Genomic DNA, 16,342 nt, shown 5'->3' on the forward strand with positions numbered 1-16,342 from the left:
ATGAAAAGGGGGGATGGCAATGTGAGGCCACTTCAGAAAAGTCTTTCTTGGTTACAGTTGGGTAGGACTGAGAATTAATGTCAGGAACCTGAGAAAACTATGGTTTCTAAATTTTTAGCCAAAAGAATATCCTTTTTAGTGGTAGGGAAATAATAATAAAAAGAATACTATAAGTGTGGTTAGTTGCAGGTATTATATCTTGAGGAAAAAAGAGGGAACTTCTAGAATTAAAATGCAGCCCCAAAACGTTTTTATTTTTTATGAATTGGATTACTCATTTTGAATGTTGCCTTCTGCTGAATTACTTCTTTAACATGAATTGAGTTGACTATATTTTGTTCAGTCAAATTCCTAAATGTTAGATGAAATTCATTTAATGTTTGAACTCTATATTTTTAGAGATACTATAAAAATTACACAGCTGTTGCTTGGAGATGTTGTGTGAATTACTTTGAGAAATAGGATCAGGATTTAGGTCCCATGCCAGCTGATAGTCAGCTGTTACACATTTAAAAGATTAAGCTAACACATGAGACTATGGATGGGAGAATCATAGTTAGAATGGTCTGCGTGGCACGTGTGGTATTTTAGGTATCCAGTGGTCATGATAAGGTACATTTCATGATGCGGAGACTGTTGGGAAGCCGGGAGTACTTGCCCCCGATTTTGCTGGGTGCTAGAGTAAGAGTGACCACCTACTCATGTCAAGATGGATTTCATTAAATCTGTTTCAGTTTCACACTTCCATCTGGTTAAAATTAATAAGTAGAAATACTTAGTTTGAACCTTTTTTTAAAAGAAGATTTTATTTATTCCTTTGGCAGAGAGAGAGGAGAGAGAGAGAGAGAGAGCGCGAGCATAAGCAGGGGGAAAAGTAGACTCCCTCCTGAGCAGGGAGCCTGATGCAGGGCTCCATCCCAGGACCTTGGGATCATGACCTGAGCCAAAGGCAGGTGTTTCACTGACTGAGGCACCCAGGTGCCCCTTGTTTGGATCTTTGTGCTGTGATTAACCTAGTTTTAAGAGTGAGTTGCTCCCAAGCTTCAGTGAAATCTGACATTTTATGTGAGTTTTTTATATGCCTGTTTTTCCTAAATTGTATCAGTTCTGTATGCTTATTCAGTGTGTAGTGTCTAATCTGGTAATTAATTGTACTTTAGGAAAGGTGTAAAGTAAGACATTTTATTTTCCCCATTGACTCCAAATACAAAGTTGCACATCATTTCTGTGGAAGGTGATCTCTAATTTTAATAAGTTTGCAAAGATTTAAAATAGTGATCTGTGTTTCATGTGGATGTTGTACATTCATTTGCTCATTTGGCGTTCAGCAAATACTTGAATATGCTTCAAGTACTAACACTGGATAGAGGTGATGCAGTTTTCTATGCTAGGATGCCGGATCTAGTTAACAGATTGCAGCAATAAGGAGTCACCTGGGGTAGGATGATACCTCAGTTGGGTGGTTCTTGCAGACCTATGTGAGCACTGGTATGGGAAGAGGCCAGTCTGAGAAGACCACTTGGGTGTGAACAGGAGGTGGTAGTATGGGGCAGCGGTGCTTAACAAGGTAGTGAGACAAAGAAGGCTTTCAGGCCTGTAGGCAGTAAATAGCACGATTAATGGAATGGAGAGGAGACCATTGCCTCAGTAGGAATGATATGAGTTAGTAGTTTCTAATGATATAATTTCACTGAAGAAATTTGAGAAATAGATGTGCTCTGCTTGAAAAAATGTCATCAATGAAATTGAAAACATAAAAATTGTGTGGCTTGTCACTTCACAGCCATTTAAGAACAAATTGCCGTTAAACATTGAATCTTGCAGTATGTCAGAGCAGCAATGTGTTTGGTTCTCAAGATAACAAACAAATGCCTTTGCATTAGTCGCCTCACCTAAACTTGTATTGCATGTATGTTCATTTCAGCTTAAGGTAGATTGAAGAGAATAGTTACAGCTGGTCCCACTTGAAGATCATAGGTACATTTCTAGGAGCATAGTTAGGTCACCCCTTCAGCAGATTCCAGCCTTTAAAGCAACCGTGATTGTTGATAACGCTTTACCCAAAGTTATCAGAAAAGCACAGCACTGAAGCCTTCTTGTCAAGCACCTTTTTTCCTTAAACATGTAATAATTACCATTCTACCTTGTTTGAATGTTTTGTAAATAGAGCATAGGACATAATATTCCAAAATCTCTTGAATGTCATGCAGTTTGTATGTGGCTGAAGGTGCATGATAAAAGCGGGCCGCTGTCTTTCAGATTACGGCCAGTAATTCTCTTCGATCATGCTGTGTTATAATTACTTTCTGAACACACTGCCAAAGTGTGTGAACAAAACATCATATGCTGGTGACTCCTAAATCACTCTTTGCTTTTATCCTGTTTATTCTGTTGTCAGTGACAGTCATATGACCGTTGACTTTTCATCTATATGTTTTATTCCCCCTCTCCCTCCCTGTGTGAGGCTTTGGTGTTGTGGCCTTGAAATTCAGGCTTCCTCCTGTGGCACTACAGCACTCTCTAGTACTCCTGCCTTCTTGTACTGGGGTACTTGTTCCCCTTCAGAGACAGGCTGCAGTGTGCTAGTGCACAGAGCAGACCACAAGGTGAATGTGGCATACCTACCTGAACGTCAGTTTTACTAGAAGATCTGTGGGGAGAACATCGTATTAAAACTGGCTGTATGTTGTAGTGAATTGCAAGATACTAATTAAATTTTAATAGAAAACATGAAACTTGCAAGATCTGTGTTTGCTGTAGGCTTTTTGGGGCTCCCTGACTCATTCACAGTATGTGTGTTGGGAGTCCATTGTGTGCCATCCCAGACAGTCCAGTAATCTCTTCTGGTATTTCTCTTGTGTGGCAGTCATATAGTTTAGTTCCCAGAACTGAAGCATGCTGACCTTTTTTGATTTAGCTAATCATGCACAGTGATCTGGCCTGTCGTGTTTAGGGGCTGGATTCCTGGTATGTGTGGAGGAGCCTTCTTATGGAAAAGAAGTGAGAATGTGCTTTCCCAGCTGTAGTGGACAAGGCCAGAATTCAGGACAGGATTTCACAATGTAGGAAGTAGTGTTTTTTTTTTTTATATCTTCTTTTAAGTTGCCTTTTAATTCAAATACTGAAAAACTAACAAAAACCAACTTCATAGAGTGCATAATCCTTGTTAAGTCACAAGCAGTAGCAGTTAATTTAAATTGAAACAGGAAGTGAGGATTGTATTCCAGCCCCATAGAGATGCACTAAGTGGCAGCCAGTTGTCACACTGGTGACATTTCAAGACTATTGTGGTTTCCCAGATTCATAAATATCCACTGTAGCCTTAGTAGCCACACATGAAGTGGGAGCCCCACTGAATGCAAATGATAGGAAGGCACTCAAGCTCACTCCACGCACATTCTGGACTAGCAGAGTAGGGAGCCCCAATTTTGGATCTGTCAGAGGATGACTCCTCCATGGAAGGGGTCTTCAGATGGTCCCACAGGTCTTCAGATGGTTTGTCCACAGATGACAAGTTATAGGTACCCTATAGTTGTTCAGCAGTGTGCTCCGCAGGGATTCTGGGACTGCATTTACTTGCGATCCTCATTTACCACCATGCTGTTGCTGCTCTGCTAGGAGCAGTGAACATTGTGGGGTGCTCCCTGTGTGCGACCCTTGGGAGTGCTTGACAGATGTGGTTGTGCTCTCAGGACACTTCTCTGACACAGGTACTGCCTTTCCTTCACTTTAGAAGCAAGGGAACTAAGGCTGGGGGAGGCTAAGTAACTTGTGTGAAGTGCTCTGTCCTGCAGAACTGGGAGGGAGGTCCTCTCCCATGCTCTGGTGGTGCATCTAAAGACATCTGCTCTGCAGACTCAGGTACTGCTGTGAGGATTTCAGAATGAAAGTGGAAGCTTTGCTGCAATATGAGCTCTGTGAGGGAAGGTGGCCAACTTTATATATCGATGATTTTGTGACATATGTAGACCTAGTGGTAGTTCCAGAAGAAAATCAAGGATCTCAGGGTTATCTGGCTTTAACTATGAAAGAGATAAGGCAATGTGAATAAATCGTCTTCAGAAGTTTGCCTGAAATGAGTTAAGCCAGCAGAAAAGTAAATCTGTTTTGTAAAAGTACTAATTAAAATATTCTTAACTAGAGTCTCCTCTGCAGAAATAGTGGGATATTACATTTTCTGGGTAATATTTGGATGTTTATCCTGGTTCAGGAAGTGCTGATGCTGGAGCTCCTAGCAGATGACTGGAGAGATGCGAGTAATATAGGACAGAAAGAACACTCTAATGAGGAACTGTGGGATGGGAGGAAGAGGGGCTGGTGGAGACCTTTGGGTGCTGGAGTCTCTGGCTGGGGCCAGACAGCAGGATCTTTAGTACCTTTCACTTGGGATGGGAAATAGAGGGAGGGGCACACAGGGTGAGGGAAGAAAAGAGTGGGTATTTGTGACATTTAGGTCGAAATACATACTAGGTGGTTGTCCCTGTGGGTTTGGAGCTGAAGAGGGAAGTATGGGCTGTAAATACCTTTATGGCACTTGGAGCTGTTAGAACTGTGCTGTGGGACTCCTTAAGCCTTGGTGTATGTGTGTATATGTATGTGTTAATAGAGGGAGACTGCTGCCAGACTTTGATTTTTTTTGTCTACACATTGTTCCTAACGGATCCAATTTAAAACTTTTGGAATTCTTATTTGAATGGATATGGAGAAATAAAACATGCCAGTCTTTTGTCTTTCCTTTTTATTAACAAAGATTTAAAAATGTACTGTATCACATGATTTCCATTACAGAGGTGAAGTGTGTGCAGAGTTAGCTCCTTTACAGAGAACGCTGCACAGGCATGAGCACTTGGTAAATCCCCCTTCCCCGTTTATTATGAGCAGTTTTAAATATACACAACAGTTGAAACATACACAAGCATTATTCAGTGAAAATAATGTGTATCCACAATCTGGATTTTTACCATTAACATTTTTTTGATATTCTTCAGGATTTTGATTTCCAGCAGTGTGAAATTTATACATTTATTGGATTTTGGCACAAATATGAAGAAAAATTATGTGTGTTGGATATATGTATTTTAATTGAGATATAATTGACATTGGTTTCATGTGTATAGCATATAGTGATTTGATGTTTATATTGTGAAATGATCACTGATAAGTCTAGTTAACATTAGACTTACATACATACAATATCTGTAAATACAGAGTTACAGATATCTTTTTTCTTGTGATCTTACCAACTTTCAGATGTATAATTCATTATTACTAACTAGATTTGCCATGCTGTACATTCTACCCCACAGGACTGATTTTATAACTGGAAGTTTGCACCTTTGACCCCCTATCCCCCACTCCTCCCGACCCCACACCCCTGGCAACCACCTGTCTGATCATTAAATATTTTTCTCTACTTGCTTTATCATGTATCTGTCCATTTATCCATTTACATATGTGTGTATAAATTATTTGTTTAGATGTATGTCCAAGAAGTAAGGTACAGTCATTAGCACACAGTTTTTAAAGTACTCAGTATGTATATCATTAACCAGGGCCCAGTAATAGTTTTTATTCCTCTTGTGGCAGAGTACATACAGTGGAATACACAAACCATTGAGTGGGTTTTGACAGATGCACATACCCATGTAACCCAAATAAGGCAACCTTTCCAAGACATGGAACGTTGTGAGGGTGAGGGCAGAGTTCCCTGAAGCCCCTTCCCATGCCATCCTGGCTTTCATCCCTCTCCCCCATGGATAACTGCTGTTCTGATTTCTTTCTGTTAATTGATTAGTGTTTCTGGTTCTGGAACTTCCATTTGTTGGGAATCACAAAATGCACATGCGCATGTAAGTCTTCCTTCATGGTTATGGCATGGTGTGTATGCTGTGTTCTGTTGATGGCTGTCTGGGCAGTTGCCAGTTCTTGGCTTTACCAAGCACTGGGATTGAAGGGTCAGAGGGTAGACATGTATTTAGTTCTGTGAAGAAGTGTCAGCTGGTCTTTCACAGCTTCTGAAGCATTCTTGCTGCTGCCAACTGTGTGCATGAGGGCCATGGCTGCACCCTATCTTCGCTGTCTGGGCAGGTGGGTGGTGGCATCTCGTGATTCTCGTTTGTATTTCCCTGAAGATTAATGATATTTCACACTCTTCTGAGGATTTACTGATCATTTATGCATCATGTCTTGTGATGTCTTTTCAGATCATTTGCCCAGGATTTTATTGGTTGCCTTTTAATTGCAATGGTTCGTTCAACTTAGGAGTTTTTGGCTTTACAGTGCTGTGAAAGTGATCCTTATCCAGTAGAAACCATACTTGGAGTTTTGAATTTTGATCTTTCCCCAAGCTAGCCGTATGTAGTACAGCACTCTGTGGTGATGTGGGACAGTGATACTCAGTGCCTGCAGCTCCTGTCAGCCACTCCGTCACAGGGACAGCAGCTGACACAACCTTGCTGTATCCACACAACCATCCTACGTCTGACTTCCAGTACAGTGTTGAGTTAGTTACCTGAGATATTCAACACTTTACTGGAAAACAGACTGTGTTAGAGGATTTAGCCCAACTCTAGGCCGATGGAAGTGTTCTGAGCATGTTTAAGGTAGCTGAGGCTAAGCTAGGGACATTCAGTAGGTTAAGTGTATTTAAATGCATTTCGACTTAGGATGTTTTTCAACTTAAAATAGGTTTCTCAGGACGTAACACCATTCACTCATAAGTTGAGGAAATTCTGTATTTAGTTGTAGTTTTAAAAACATCCTGGATACGTGCCAGATTTCTGTTTTGTATTTTTTCCTCTCCTCTGCCCCTTGCCTATATATTCCCTCTCCCCTCCCTTCTTTCTTCCTTTCTGTAGCAGCTTAATTGAGATGTAATTAATATTCTTACATTTGCATTTTCTTAAAGGGTTCTTTGATGAGAGTAAATTTTAATTCGCTGACTTTTTTCTTCTATGATTTTTGCTGAAATTTTGCCTGTCCCCAGTACATGGGGACACTCTCCTATTTCCTTCTAAAACCTTTCTGAGTTTAACTTGAATGTTTAAGTCGATGATATGTCTTGAACTAATTTTTTTGCATGGTGTGAGGTATGGATTGACATTTGTGTTTTTCTGTCCTCTGGTTGCGATTATTTCTGAAGAGAAGTCCATGGTCATCTGAATTGTTCTCCTGTATGTGATGTGTCGTTTTTTTCTGTCCCAAGCATTTCTCTTTATCTTGGATTACAGTATGTCTGTAGGTGATTACTTCTATGTTTTTTGTGCTTTACTTTTTTTTTTTTTAAAGAATTTTATTCATTTATTCACGAGAGATGCAGAGAGAGAAAGAGGCAAAGACACAGGCAGAGGCAGAAGCAGGCTCCACTTAGGGAGCCTGACATGGGACTCAATCCCGGGTCTCCAGGATCACACCCTGGGCTGAAGGCGGTGCGGTTAAACCACTGAGCCACCCGGGCTGCCCATGCCTTACCTTTTTTTTTTTTTTTTGGTCCTGGACTCTTGCACGTATGTTAGACCTGCTCATAATCCGCACAGGTCCCTGAACCACTGCTTGTTCTCCCCGCCACCCCCCCCCCCCAGTCTTTTTTCCTCTTATCTTTATATTGGGTAATCTCTACTGATACATTGTAAAGTTTACCAGTTCTTTCCCTTGCTATGTCCATTCTGTTAAGTCCATCCAGAGAATTTTAATATTAACAATAAAGAAAAAATATTTTTCAGTAGTAGAAATTTCACTTGACATTTAAAACATTTGTCTGTTAATCCCTGTCTTTCCATTATCAGCACCTTTTACTCGATGCCATTGAGCACAGTGATAGTAGCAGCTGCTTTCACTCCAGTACTTCTCACCTTCATCATGTGCTTGGACTCTCATACCTGTCCCTTCTGAGGCAGACTGCAGGTCTTTATGGACTAATGGGCCTAGTCTGTGACACGTTGTGGAGCCTCTGCCCTCTGTTGTGGTGCTCTGGAGAGTGCTGGTAGTGGTGTTCCAGCAGGACATTAGTCTAGTTGAACTTCAGCTGCATGCTGAATCTCTCAGGCAGCAGGTGGAATCCAGTTCCATTCCATCAATCTTAGCTGGGCTGCTCAGAAAGTGCCTGCACATGTGTCTTTTTAGGGCTCAGCAGGAGATGTAGGCAGAGTGTATACACCGAATGTCTCCTGTGACCCTCCACCTGCTTTGTTCCCCTACAGTTACCCTCCAGTTTTCCAGTCCCTTGGATTGACCTCAACTCTGTCTTTTGCTTCTTTAAGCTACAAAGACTGGGGTTTTCTTTTGGGGCAGATCTGCCATGTAGCACAGATTCTTGGACCTGTCCTCAGGTTGAAAGCTGTAAAAAATCAGGGCTCTCTTCCCATTTTGTTCCTTTTCTTACCAGAGCTTACTCCTTTCCTATCAGTCATTCTTCACTTTCAGATCGTTGTTCTGTACATCTTACCCGGAGTTTGTAGTTTTATCTATGGGAGGGTCCTCTGGGAAGGAGCTCCTGTGGCCATTACTTGGCCAGAAGCAGAGCCCTCCTGGCAGGGAATTTTTTTTTGGGGGGGGGGGCGGGGGGAGTTGAGATCCTACTGTATTCTGCCTCAGTTCTCTTGATCTCATATGGCACTTGTCTTTTGCCTTATTGTTCACACATGTTCATGGAATTATGACCTCAGGAAATTAATAACCTTCCAAAGTGAGAATATAAATAAGTGAAACCCCATCTACTCCTGTTCCATACCTGTTTTTACTTCCAAGTCTGGCCTAGCCTGACCTTGTCTGGTATCTTTATAGCTAAAATCAGCCATAATTTGGTATTTAAAAAAAATTTTTTTTAAAGATTTTGTTTTTAAATTATTTCTATGCACAACGTGGGGCTTGAACTCACACCCCTGAGAACAAGAAACATGTTCCTCTGACTGAGCCAGCCAGGCATCCCTTTAGTATTTTTAACTCAAGCAGTGCTTAGAAGTACTTTGGATGCTTTGCCGTATAACCTGATGAAAATAATTTTAGGCAAAAAAGCCTCAGGAAACAGGTGAAATAATCTTGAATCAGTTCTGAGAAAAAATTTTTTTTAAGATTTTGTTTGTTTATTTGACAGAGCGTAAGAAGGGGGAACTGCAGACATAGGGACAGGGAGAGGTAGACTTGCTGCTGAGCAAGGAGACCCATGTGGGGCTTGATCTAGGATCCTGGGATCATGACCTGAACTGAAGTAGACGCTTTATCGACTCTACTGAGCCACCCAGCACCCCACCCCCCATCTGAGAAGAATTACTTGTTAATGGAAGGATTTGCTAGGATAGTGAAGGTATATGTTGCCAAGTGAAGTGTGTCTGTATTATTTTTCCCTTCTGTGACTGTTTCTAAATGTCTGTATTTTGTGTGAGCTGTCATGATATTAATGAGGTTTTAGGTTCACTGGTACATTGGGAATTGGTCTTTGGCACTGCAAATTCAATTTAAGAAGATGAGTGGCTAGATAAAGAACATACACCCTGCATGTCTGTCATGTGCTAGGTTCCTTCGGGGCAATATAAGTCTGACATTATCTTGGTTTTTAAGAAATTTACTTAAAGTACTGTATTGTGGGCAACCCCGGTGGCTCAGCGGTTTATTACCGCCTTCAGCCTAGGGCGTGATCCTGGAGACCTGGGGTCGAGTCCCATGTCGGTGTAGTAGTTATTAATGGCTATATAGTAAAAATTATAGCAAAACATTCATGCCTTAAAACAGTACACATTTTACTGCCACACAGTTTCTGTGGATCAGGAATCTGAGTACAAGTTGCTCAACAAAGTGCTAACAAAATGCTGGCCAGAGTTATGGTCCTGACCACAGTTACCCCTGGGAAGACCTCCTTATAGGTTCATATACAGAGTTATGGGTTGGATTCAGTTGCTTGTGAGCTGTTGGGACTGAGGGTGGCTGTCCTTTCCTGGCGGGTGGCCATGTCACGTGGGCTGGGCCTTCTCCATAAACGGAGGCCACTGTTTCTGTAAATTAACCTTGGAAGAGAGATTTCGTTACTTTTGCTGGAGAAGCAGGTTGCCGGGTCCTGCCCACAGACAATGAGAGAAGATCACACGAGGGCATGAATACCAGGAGGTAGGGGGCACTGGGAGGCACCTGTCTGGTTGTTGCTGGAAGGAGGGAAGGAGATGGGGATTGTTTTTCACAGTGTATACTTCCAGCAGGGGCTGGAAATGTATATGAGTGAGAGATTTTAAAGCCGGAGTTTATGACAAGGAAGTAGTGGGTTGTCAGTAACAACCCAAAGAGAAGTCTTCTAGAAAGAAAGAAATTAGAGTAGCAAAGTATTTCAAATACAGGAGTATAACAAAACTTTAGATTTTTATTATAACGAGTTAGACTCATTCTAGAAAATGTCATCTTTGTTTTCTTTATTAATACTAATTTCTTAAAACTTTGTTTTTTAAAGATTTTATTTACTTATTCATGAGAGACACAGAGAAAGAGAGAGGCAGAGACACAGGCAGAGGGAGAAACAGGCTCCATGCAGGGAGCCCGACATGGGACTCGATCCCGGGTCTCCAGGATCACACCACCCTGGGCTGAAGGCAGTGCTAAACCGCTGAGCCACCTGGGCTGCCCAATTTCTTAAAACTTGTGTTAAGATGTAACCTTTAACCAAAAGCAAGTAAGATTAATAAATATAGTTTTATTCTTTGATGGACAAAAGTATTTTCTTAATATTTAAAGCTATTACATATATTTTTCATTATGGCAAAATATGCATAACTAAATTTACCATTTTAGTCATTTCTTGGTGTACAGTCATTTTTTGGTGTACAGTGGCCTTAAGTACATTCACATGATTGTGTAAACATCACTGCCATCCATCTCCAGAACTTTGTCATCATCCCAAACTGAAACTCAACCCATTAAATCACTCCTCACCCGTCCCACCCTCAGCCCCTGGCAACCGCTGTTCTTTGTGTCTGAATTTGACTGCTCTGGGTGCCTCACGTAAATGGAATCACGCAGTATTTGTTCTGTCTTGTTTATTTTACTCAGTATAATGTCCTCAGGATTCATCCATGTTATAGCAGGTGTCGGGATTTACTTCCTTTTTAAGACTAATATTCCATTGAATGTACAGTTGACCTTGAACATCATGGGGGTTAGGGGTGCTGAACCCTCATGCAGTCAAAAATCCGTATATAACTTTTGACTCCAAAAAAACTTAATTACTAAAAGCCTGTTGTCTGGAAGCCTTACCGACAACATGAACTGTTGATTAGCATGTATTTTGTATGTTCTATGTATTATACGCTGTATTCTTATAATAAAGTAAGCTGGAAAGAAGGAAATGTTGAGGAAAGCATAAGGAAAACACAGGACTGCCAACGGCACTGTGTCTATCAGAAATCCACACACAATTGAAACCTTTTTTGTTCAAGAGTCCATCATATACAGGTTCCCTTCCCTTCAAATTAAGTATAGCATGAGAATAATGTGGAAATAGTGGAAAACTTTGAGGAGGTAGTTTTGTGGAACTAATATAATTGATAGTTACTCAGGTAGAGTTGTCATGAGTCCTTACTCTGAAGCTGACTGGCTGCTCTGAATCCCTTCTCCCACTGTCTCAACTTCCTCTCTGTATAGTGGGGATATTGGCAAATACCTACCAAATAAGGTTGATAAATAGATCAATGAATCACTAAAGGAAAAAGCCCATGGAATAGTGTGTGATACTATGTGTTGTATTCATAATTCACATCTTTAATAGTGTCATTTTCTCAACACTGGCTCAGTCATTAATGACCTATGTCACTGAATTGTCTTTGGGTTTTAAATCTTTGATGATGTAAAGTGATTTGGATTCTTTATGACCTTGACTTTAAGAGGGGATGTGTCAGTCTGTATAGTAGATACTACAGATAGTAACCCATTAGTATATTTTCCTTCCTTGATTTTATTAGGATTTTTGTGCTTGCAGGTAATATGTTAAAACATTTTTAAATATTTAAAAAATATTTATCTATGGATAGTTGTAGAGCAGTCTCCTGAAGCAGTTGGTTTTAATTTTTAGAAAAATCTAAAGAACAGTTTTTAGAAAATAAATTAACATTTGCTTTACTGTTGGTAGTAGGCTTCTTGTGTACCCCAGGAAAGGTAGGAGGGCTTGAATTTGCCTGCAGTCCTTCGCAGTGAGGCTGGGTCTCCTTTCGTGTGTTCATCCTGAGTCAGTTCCCATCTGGGGTCTTTCCCGTCCTGCTGCTTGTTACTTCCTGCCCTGTAGGACTTGATTTTCTTCTCTTTCCATAGAATCCTCTAACTCCTGTCCTTGCTTCCTCCTCTCTTGTGGTTCTGAGCATTCCAGAGCTGTGCCTTTTCATTTTCTGTATCACTCATCTCTCTCCAGATACGTTGTGGACAGAGCCGGGTTCTTCTTCACATTTATAGGATTGTGCAGATCCTATACTTACTCAAGTGCAAGGTGGTCATAATTAAAGCCACATGGCACATACAGATTTTTATAGAGATGCCCTCTTTATTCCCGAGCACTCATGACTGCATGCAGTAAGTGTTTCCTCAAGGTGCTTTTTCTACATTTTATCCAACCCAATGATTTCTCCTCATTTAAGAGATGTTTTTCATCCTGCAGGATAACCCACCAGATTTGCTAAAACATTTTCTAAAACACACTGTTTTGCTTTAGATAGACTGATCATTTTCTTTGGTGACTGGATCAGTTATTATACTATATTGCATTTGTATTTCACACATGAATATAGACGTTGCAGGATAAAGAGGTTAGTAGTGAAACATTGATGTTTTCACTTTTTAGCCTTAGTATTCCTTAGAAGAGTGGTCTACTCCTGTGTGGTCCTTATGGGAAATTTTGCCTTTCTCTGTATCTGGAGTTGCTGCCTCCCAGATGATTTTCCTGCCTTGCAGAAAACAGCAGAAAACAGATTGTCTGCTGCCCTTCCTTGTGTTTCTGTGTCAGCAGTCATGTCTTTCCTGTGTTCCTCGTGTCACAGCGGCACCTGTTACTAGCAGGCAGCTTTCCCTCTGAGTTTTTATTTTATTTTATTTTTAAGATTTTATTTATTCATGAGAGACACACAGAGAGAGAGGCAGACACGGGCAGAGGGAGGAGTAGGCTCCCTGCAGGGAACCCAATGTGGGACTCAATCCCAGGACCTCGGGATCATGACCTGAGCCGAAAGCAGACACTTGACTACTTGAGCCACCAGCTGCCCCTTTCCTTCTGAATCTTAGCAAGGTTGTGTGGGATTTTTTTTTCCCTGGGCGAGCCTCTCCCCCTATGTACATGGCTCATAACTCTTTAGTGACTTAGACCTTGAGAGAAACTTTCCAAAACATTGAACCTAATTTCATAGAATTTCTGTATATTCACACAATATCCGTTTTAAAAATTGCAGAACTGTAAGACAAGTACAGTTAGAGTGAATACACTCTGTCACAAGCAAAGCTGACTCTTGATGAGCACACTGGCCAGCTGCTGGGGCACAGCATGGAGTAGCTTTTGGGTGCTAATGATAGGTTGTCCCTTTGGGCATTGCAAGTCAGAAAAGGGGGCTTTCCCCAGCATATTTTTGGGTTCTCCTCTTACTGCAGAATTTTTTTTACTTTTTGCAGTTACTGTCTCTCACCACTTTGACAAATCTCCACGATGCTAGTGGAGAGGTGATAGGCATAGCTTGTTGTGACAATACAGAGAATGAGTTCTGTTGGGGGTGGGGGCAGGAAAAACTTTGAAGATGATGTGACACTTGTGTCTAAAATTTGAGGGACAGCTAATTATGAGGCAGAAGGTATTTGGGAAGAGAAAATGTGCAGATGGGTGGAGGGAAAGGCAAGTGCAGGGGTGTGGACATTCTCGACAAGTATGGCTAAGTTGTTACTGTGGTGTTGGGGGTTTGGACTGGTTTGAACACTGATGTGCCCCAAGCACTAGGATGCTGGAATGGTGCCTTGGCATGCATTACATGCTTCAAAAGTATTTGAAGGAAAGAAAGGATATTAAAGAGAGTGGACGTTGTCTGCTGTGTTAGGAAGCCAGAATCTATCCTGAAAGGAATCTTTGGAATGTCTTAACCCGAAGACTGACATGATCAGATTTGACTTAGAAAAATATCCCTCCAGGGCAGCCCGAGTGGCTCAGCGATTTAGCGTTGCCTTCAGTCCAGGGCGTGATCCTGGAGACCTGGGATCAAGTCCCACGTCAGGCTCCCTGCATGGAGCCTGCTTCTCCCTCTGCCTGTGTCTCTGCCTCTCTCTCTCTCTCTCTCTGTGTCTCTCATGAGTAAATAAATAAAATCTTTTAAAAAAGAGTCTGTTTAAAAAAAAAAAAAATCCCTCCAGAAGTATTGGAGGAGAGAATAGAGGAAGATTGGAGTCAGAAATACCAGTTAGATTGCTGAAATAATTAGTTAAAAACTAGGGAGGGCCCAGAGCTTCTGAGCACTGTGAAGTAAAGGGAATGAATGAGTTTATGAAGGTGTGAGGAAGTAGAATTGGCAGGCTGTGGTGATTTAGTTGAGGGCCTGGGCAGATGAGGGTAGGGAAGGTTCTGGAGTGATCCATGGGTTTGCAGGGTGCTTGGATCTTTAAGTGGGGAACTGAGCAAAAAAGACTCTATTTGTGATTCTGTAGTGCTTAACACCACCAATACAGGACATGCTTTTTTATTGTTTTCTTCCTATTTGGGAAAAATGCATTTTATTATTCCAGTTGGGGTACATTATCTTTTATAACTGAGATGACCTAGTTCCCTGTGACTCTGTGCACCAGGAGTTGTGCACAGTAGGTGTGAGCAACATTTGTGGAATTGAGTTAAAATCTAACATTTATACTCTAAGACTCTTCAAAAATGTTATAAAAGTGCAGGCTTGAGCAAAAAAAAAAAAAAATTGACATCAGAGCATAAGACAGAAATCCTATCTTTAAAATTCCCAGCTTTCTTGTGTAATGTTATTTTAATATTTTATCTTCTGAATTACATCTTTATTCATGGAATGACTCTGTATCACAACAGACAAAATGCAAATTCTCCTTCTGTAAGTGGTTGGTAGTATAGCAGAGGTTGTCGTATAGACCTGGGTAGTTTACTGCAGGTTAGGCTCTGTGTTGTGATCAGTCAGTCATCAAAATTAATATCGGGAAGATGAGCTATAATCAACTATGTATACCAACAGTATTTGATCATAAAATGAAACTCATTTACTGCTCGATCTTCACAAAACGATAGTTTAGTAATTTACTAATTTAATCTTGTGTGTAGTTCCTTTACAGACTCCGAATATTGAAGACTCTGACTAGCTGTTTATTTTTGAGGCTTATTATAATGCAGATAGAAGGCTGTTAGGAGGATCCTAACATTTTTGTCTCTGCTGTGCTTGTTAGATCTTCATTTTCTTAAAAATCTTTTGTTTCTTTTTGACTCTTTAGTAGCTGTGATGCTTAAATCTTGCCTGCCTTCCATTTGACTTTTCCCTGAAACCCTGCGCATATGTATATAATTTCAGCAATTTGGAAACTCACCCTTTGACTTTTTTAGCCCAAAATCCTAGAGAAAGCTGGAAATTGTTATCAGAAGAACCTGTGGGCTGTTTCTCTGCTTGCTCTATTGCTTGTGCACCCCGGCGTTCAGGAAGCTCTCTTGTGCCTGAGGCCAGTCTTACTTGAAGTATTTCACTGGACCAGGGAGAGATGGAAAAATAGCCTCTGTAGAGAAAGCTAGTTATGTTTACGTTGTTACATGACACGATTTTTATTTTGAGATATTTAAGTTCCCAAGTATCCTCATTTTAGTAAGTTGTTGTGGTGTTTCCTCCCTCTACCCTTCCTCCCTGGCAAGTAGACCAAAATCTTGTCGACCAATTCCATATTGATTCATGCAGCTTATGTTTGAAGTCTGTGGATTTATGAAATCCAAAACTGAGTGCTACTGGCCTATTTTATGCACACCTATAATCAGAGTTGGTATATATGTGGTTTTCTTACATCAACCACCAGTTCTGTTTTCCAGTACCAACTAGGTGTGCAGTTCATTTCATTTCTGACACTATCTGGCGTTAGCGTAGATGCCACAGATTAAGGGCTCAGTCCTTTGGGACTGGCCCCACTTCAGGAACCAGCTGACAACAGGGGAACTCAGGCTACTCACATTTGATGCTTCCCACCGCCTCCCTTCAGGTTCAGTAATTTGCTAGAGCAACTCCTAGAACTCAGTAAACTGCTTTGCTTACTATTAGTATTTTTGTTTGTTTTCAATAAAGGATGTAATTTAGGAACAGCCAGGTGAAAAATATGTGTAGTGCAAAGAATGGGGCAAGCTCAGAGCTTCCATGCCCTC

General features: G+C 41.0%; 1 protein-coding gene across 22 annotated transcripts in view; it reads left to right on the forward strand.

Annotated features, from left to right (window-relative positions):
* ENAH (ENAH actin regulator) overlaps positions 1 to 16,342 on the forward strand; it is a 145,285-nt gene that overhangs the window by 54,327 nt on the left and 74,616 nt on the right. Inside the window, exon 1 of one of the 22 annotated variants that reach the window (XM_035718530.2) lies at positions 9,861 to 10,098. The exons of the other annotated variants lie outside the window; for them this stretch is intronic. Coding sequence (XP_035574423.1) covers positions 10,085 to 10,098 — 14 coding nt within the window. The 5' untranslated portion in view covers positions 9,861 to 10,084. Of the gene's footprint in view, positions 1 to 9,860; positions 10,099 to 16,342 lie in introns of those variants that run through there. 22 annotated transcript variants of the gene reach the window in all.

This window comes from Canis lupus, chromosome 7 (assembly GCF_003254725.2).
Source record: "Canis lupus dingo isolate Sandy chromosome 7, ASM325472v2, whole genome shotgun sequence".
Taxonomy (NCBI): domain Eukaryota; kingdom Metazoa; phylum Chordata; class Mammalia; order Carnivora; family Canidae; genus Canis; species Canis lupus.